This window comes from Alexandromys fortis, unplaced genomic scaffold (genome assembly GCF_014885135.2).
Source record: "Alexandromys fortis isolate MF-2015 unplaced genomic scaffold, M_Fortis_MF-2015_v1.1 scaffold_109, whole genome shotgun sequence".
In the NCBI taxonomy this organism is placed as follows: Eukaryota; Metazoa; Chordata; class Mammalia; order Rodentia; family Cricetidae; genus Alexandromys; species Alexandromys fortis.
Genome location: NW_026068005.1, coordinates 649373 through 655974, shown reverse-complemented (window position 1 = coordinate 655974; position 6602 = coordinate 649373). Strand labels below are relative to the sequence as shown.

The following is a 6602-nucleotide window of genomic DNA, read 5'->3' as shown; positions in this document are numbered from 1 at the left end:
TCGTTTGTTAAGTAATATTTATTGCCTTCTCGGATCTTTGATGGAGTTGAAGATTATATAATTGTAGTTACTCTCTACATTATTTAGACTCCTTGAGATAGAATGTTTAGCAAAACTTTTGATTCTCAATATTGTTTGTTATATTTATTTGTTATTATTGTATATAGTTGTATTTGGTTTAGTTCTGTCTTATTTAGACAAAAGGGGGAGATGTAGGGATAAGTCCCACCCCTTAGGGGGCGTGTTTGCCTCAGGCAAATTTCCTATAAATTTGGCGAGCTTGCTCCCAGCGCTCGCTTCTGCTTTCCTGGTCTCCACGGGAACGGTGGTTCTGTAAGTCTATTCCTCCATTAAAGCTGTCTATATTTTGACAATCTGTCTGCATTCGCTTACGCCGTTACAGTGGAGGAAGGATCATAAGTTCCATGTTGTCTCCATTTTCAGAAACATAGGGAGTTTGAGTGCAGCCTGGCATACATGAGATTCCATCTCAAAAATTAGTAAAACCAACAATCAGATAGTTGGGAGGAAAGGATGAAGAAGAGGTGAAAGGAAAGAAGAGGAAGAGGGAAAGGAAAGAGGAGAAAGAAAGAAGTGGGAGGGGAAGGGAGGGAGGGAGGGAGGGAAGGAGGGAGGGAGGGAGAGGAACGGTGAAGAAAGAGAGAGATCCCATCCTATGTGACGTGGAAGGCTTCAGAAATAAAGACCCAAAAGCCAAGGGGAGCTATTTTTATGCTCCGATTCAATGAAAAATGCATATCCCTGTGGAGATGAGATTAGATAAGAGACGAATGAGGCAGAGAGACTCAGTGAGACCTGTCTGCTCTGAGCCTTAGTGTTCCATAAAAGACACCGATGTGCTGAGTGTGGCACAGGCCCCCTTCTGGGACGAGGAAATCATATGGAGTCTCAACCCTAGACTAAGAACCGCAGGCAACTAAGGAACACTGAGAGCAGGAGAAACAGTCTTCTCCAGAGATAAGTCCGAAAACTGGTTACCAAGTGATCAGCCCTGTAGGCTGAACTTATATATAATAACAATTAGAGAAACAGAGCCTGCGAATTCGAGAGAGAGCAAGGAGGGTTGTTCAAGGGAAGGGTTGGAGGGAAGAAAGGGAAGGGGAAAACAATGTAATTATATTTCTAATTTGAAAATTAGGAAAAAATAAGACTCCAAAACTGGTGTTTACAAGGGGGGGTTGTGAAATAAAATTTAAAAAGAGGTTTTTTTTTTCAGTTTTTTGAAAATGTTTCTCTATGTAACAGCCCTGGCTGTCCTGGAACTCACTCTGTAGACCAGACTTGGCCTTGAACTCATAGAGATCCCCTTGTCTATGCCTTTCAAGTGTTGTGCTTAAAGGTGTGTGTTGCCGCCACCACCACCACCATCCCTGAATTTAAAAATAAATTTTAAGTTGAAAAACCTTAATATATATATATACACACACACACACACACACACATACATACATACACACACACACACACACATATATATATATATATATATATAGTGGAGAGCAATCAAGAAAGACACTTGACATCAACCTCCAACTTCCACTTCTGCACGCGCGCGTGCGCGCGCACACACACACACACACACACACACGAGTGTGTGCTTTCTTCCTGGTCCATTGGTTTCAGGAGAAGTGAAACCACACCACTTAAGTAGCAGCTCAAACGAATGGTTCATTTGCCAGGCATTCTGACAGCACCCATTTTAAGAGGTTTGTCCAGTGGAGGCAAAAACATGATCCCTTTGAGAAGCTGGTTTACTTTTCCACAGGGGGACAGCCATTACTGGAACACTCCTGCCCACTCTGCCAAACAACATTTCTTTCTCCCTCCAGAGCTGGCTGATTTCGCCAGCACACCTGGCCCTGACCACGCCTGCCCTGCGAATGTTTCCTCTGGCCTCACCAGGATCAGCACTCACTACAGAAGATTAAAGTGGGAGCCAGAAGAGGCTGGACCACCTGCTCCAGTGAGCCAGGAGGACTGGAGGTTTTTCCTGAGATCCAACCTTCCCTGTGGCTCCCCTGGGAGACTGAAAAGTTGAGGAGGGAAAAACAACATAAAGTCATTATCATGGAAACGCTTCAAAAGAGGAAGGACTTTTTTTCTTTCGGTGCAACTGTGCTTATCTCTTTGTTTCCTTTCTAAAAATGCAGCTGCGGAGCTCAGGAGAAGGCTTAGTGATAAAGCACTTGCCACACAAACATGAGAACCCGAGTTCAAGCCCTGGAATCTACATAAAAACGCAGGAATAGCGGTGCATGCTTAGGTCCCCTGGACGCTCACTGGCCAGAAAATGGAATCAACCAGTGAGAGAATCTGTTCCCAAAATAAGCGGACAGCACTTGAGAAATGGTACTTGAAGCTATCTCTGCCCTCTACATATGAGCACCAACACACACAAATAACATAGACATACATAGGTACCCACATGGCTGATATAACATTTTATACCCCAAAGGAAGTAGAATGTGATGACCCACAAGGACTCAGTTCAGAAATGATGGGTCTCCACACAGATGCTCCTTCTGCATCCATGTCAGATGCTTTCCCACCCAAAAGCCACAGGGATGCGGGGGAAGAGTGAGGGTTCAGACAGCAGTGCATCACAAGTGGGAACCAGGCAGGCTAGCCCAACAGAAACAGGCCTCAGGTCCGTGTGCAGCGCTGCAGCCCCCTGCCCACAGCCAGTCTCCAGGATGAAATTTTAACCTAACTTAAACTCCACAGTGTGGCTCTGACAATGCCAAGGGATATGTTAACGAAGGAGGGCGGGGTAAACATATGAGAAGATGCTATTTCCTCAGTGGTCTGAACGACTTGTCGTTGATTTCTCCTATGCTTATCCACTTTTGATGTTCTTGTTGTCTCTGGGTTGAGTCTCACTCTGCAGTTAAGGCTGGCCCAGAATTTGGTGTGTAGCCCAGGCTGGTGGCCATGAACTCACAGTGATCCTCCTGCTCCTCTTTCCCAAGTGCTGGTTGGTGTTCTAGGCCAGAGTCACCACACCGGCCATTGAGCTTTAATGCTCTGCAGAAAGGTGTTTTATTGGTTTTTTTTGTTTGTTTGTTTGTTTTAATTGGAAAAGCAGCCAGGGGAAAGTGCCCAGTAAAGTCTATAACTATGTAAGGAGGGCCACATCCTAAGGTTTGAGACAAATTATAAAAAATGGATATTAAAGAAGGGGAGAGGGAGGAAACCACTAAGATGAATTGGGCCTCTCTCTCTCTCTCTCTCTCTCTCTCTCTCTCTCTCTCTGTGTGTGTGTGTGTGTGTGTGTGTGTGTGTGTGTTAGTTCCTGAAGGCCTTAAACCACAAAATGTTTGCTTGCTTCCTGAGCCACAGGCTCAACCAGCTGTCACAGTAGTGTTGGGACATTCTGGGCTCTCTGGAATTCTGAGAACTAGCCCATATCTCTTCTAAGAAGAAAATGTCCCCCCAAATCCCAAACCACTAGTTATAAAGCAACTTTCCAATAAGAATCAGCAGTGGTCTGCCATAGGGTTCTACTGCCTCAGAAGGAAGTCAACACAAAAACCAGTATGGAAGACGAAGCCCGGGTGCCCATCCCCCACACCCTGTGGGGATGGGGCCTAAGCAGAAAGCCATTTAAAGGGAGAGCTGGAGACCAGGGAGTGGTCCTCTTCCCTGGTTCCTGTCGCTGGTGGGAAGGTGGTCCTAACACATGAACCATTTCCAAGAGATAGCAAAAAAAATGGATATAAGAAAGATAAAATAACACAACCATATAAAATATTACACCCAAGCTTCCAGGAGGCTTCTGATTTAACTGGAGTTTTTCATTTGTCATTAACCCTTTGCAGCCAGGAATGGGTGGAACAAAAGAAATGTCACAGCGACTTTCAGCTAGCTCAAAAATGGCACAGAACCCCGGGTTCTGTAGGGGACACAATGCATCCTAACAGAGAGATTGTGTGTGATATGTGAGCTTCCACACAGCAGTGGCTTATGAACAGCCAATGCTTTCAGGAGACAATATAATAGAAAATGAAGTTCATTTGACCACTGACAGAAAACCTAAAGAATGTATTCAGAAAAGGGTTTTGTTTCCTTGTAATTTAATGCTGAAGCAGGGCCTCTTGATATTGATAAATATCAATTCATTCCAGTATGGGTTTCTTGTCTGTCCTTCTGCAGGGGTTAGGCGAGACTGGCCAGCTCTTACAGATAACCCGCAATGCTACAGAATTAAGCCCAACCCGGGGCATCCGTCTTTCTTCAACACAAAATGTTTAAATCTTGCAATGGGAGTTACCACGGAGTAAAGGTAATTCTAACACCCCAGAATTAAAGCGAGAGGTTCTTCGGGGTTTCCGAGGGTGCCACCTTCTCTCCTGTCCTCAAGGCTATACAGTTCTGAGGGAACAGGGGATGAACCTGCAACCCCGGTGCAGAACTCGTTCCAAGCTGGAGCAGCTCCAGTTCCCCGCACAGCATCTCTGCTGCTTCTCTGGGAAATCTGTTTCCATGTCATCCTGTTTCACACGCTACAATTCGGAATCTCTAAGGAAGAAATCCTGCATCCCAACACGAAACCGGAATATAAAGATGTGCAAGGTACTAAGAATAGGACAGAAACCTGCTGGAACTAAAATAATATAAGCACTCTACAGTCGACAGATGAAAGCTTCCAAGAAAAAAAAAATGAGTAGAGGTGTTCAGAGCCGGCTGCCTGGGAAGGGCCTGGCTGCAGAGACCCCAAATCTGCCACCAAGGGTTTTAGCGGAACCGTTGATGATTTTCGAGGGGTCCAATTCGGAAGCAGCAAGAAAGAGCAAAGGTGTAGTAGATGCCGTCGTCTCCGCAAAGAATCCAAGCCGAGGGCCACGAGGGCAGGATGGGGAAGGAGAGCCAGGAGGGATAAATAAGGGAGCCCTGGCGTTGGATGCAGGCCCCCTAAGGAGACAGTGGCTTCCGGGAGATGCACTGGTCCAAAGCCAGCGTCCAAGGAAGGACTCTGAGAGCTGGACACACGTTCTCCAGGAAGTAGGAGCTTTGAGTAGCATCTGTGCAGACCAGGTTAGCGGTCAGAGCCCCAAAACCCCAACCGCTCTGCCAGCACCCTCACACTGTGGAGCGGTGACCGCAGTGACCCAGGACCTCAGAGAGAGTCAGGCCCTATTGAGTGCAGAGGCTAAGGGGACCTATGGGGCACCCCGCCACAAATCCGGCAAAAAGAAATTTCCCCGGGTGAATGGCAGGGATCGCGCGGCTGGATGCATTAGAACCCACATCTCCCAGCACGGAGATGAACCCTCTCAGTCTCCTCTAAGCGACCAAGAACCCTATCTACAAACTTTTCCCGCGGACACCGGACAAGGCTGGCCTAGGCACCCGCCGGGATCGGGAACCTGAAAGGGGCTCCCAGGAGGCACCGCCCCCGGCCGGCACAAATTCTGAGAGGTGGGACCGTCACATCTGCTCTCCCGCGCTGAGTCGCGCGTACAGGGGACAGGTGGCTTCCGAGAGGCAGTGGGGAAAGGGCCCGGGGCGGTGGCAACTCACCTCGATCCTCCAGCCCGTCGCTGAACTGGCCGCTCTCGCTGATCCGCGGCTGCCGCTCCTCGTCCGGCTGCACTGAGGAGCTCACCGGGGCCGGGCTGGGGGCGGAGGCGGTGGTCGAGGGCGCGTGGCCCCGCGGTGGTGGTCGCGGAGCTCCGGGGCCAGGGGGGCTGCGGCGCTCGCTGCCCAGGGCCGGCTCCATGGCGCCGGGGCTGCAGATCCCCGAGGAGACACCGACCGCTTGTCCGAAGTGACAAGGGACCGAGGGCGCGGAGACAGAGAGCTTCACCCCGACCGCGGTGAGCGGCAGGTCCGCCGCTGGCTTGGCGTGTGGAGGAGGCTGGGGCCGCGCTGTCGCTGCTGCGCTCCGCCCCCGGGGGCAGGTGCGGGCGACAGGGACCCGCCCCGAGGCGCTGAGCCCGGCCACCGGGATCGCTGCACCGAGGCGTGTAGAGAGGGAGGGCCCCGCACGGGCCAGGCGCGCGGAAGCCGAGGGACTGTTAGGGGGCGTGGGGACCAGCCTGCGGCTAGCGCAGGACTGGGCGAGGGCGTGACGGAGGACGCGCCCCCCACTCGCGTCGCGGACTGGTGCCCAGGAGGAACCCTTCCACCCTAATTGCTCTGCAGTCGTCCGAGCCTGTGGCCGCGCGTGGGCAGGAGAGAGAGCGTCGCAGCTCGTCCCTCTTTCTCTCGTGGATCCATGCAGGTTACAGGGTTTGCACCTGGTTCCCTTCTGCCCAGGCCGGTATCGGAATTCACCTGTCCCCAAGTCCTTGTTTCTCCTGCATTTGAACGGCTTTAACTCTCCTCCCTATTTCCCTCCACCAACTTAGATGGAGAATTTGCTGTAACAGTGGTTTCTCCCAATGCGACTATCCCTGGGCCTTTTTCCTCCATCTGTCTCATTTCCCTGTCTGAACATCCAAGATCAATCCCCCTTGAAGACTGCCCTTCCTGCCGGTCCTTCATCCATGTTCTCCACATCTCTGACCCTGCCAACTTCATACCCTTGCGCGGTGGGGCTGGTCTCCCCAACAAAGCTGCAACCTGGTCCACAGGGCTCA

At 50.4% G+C, this 6602-nt stretch overlaps 1 protein-coding gene across 1 annotated transcript in view; it reads right to left on the bottom strand.

The window, feature by feature from the left end:
* The window catches only part of Tmem163 (transmembrane protein 163), a 181475-nt gene extending 175634 nt beyond the window's left edge, over positions 1–5841 (bottom strand). Inside the window, exon 1 of the mRNA XM_050161476.1 lies at positions 5542–5841. Coding sequence (XP_050017433.1) covers positions 5542–5740 — 199 coding nt within the window. The 5' untranslated portion in view covers positions 5741–5841. The remainder of the gene's footprint in view (positions 1–5541) is intronic.
* Positions 5842–6602: the final 761 nt, after the last annotated feature.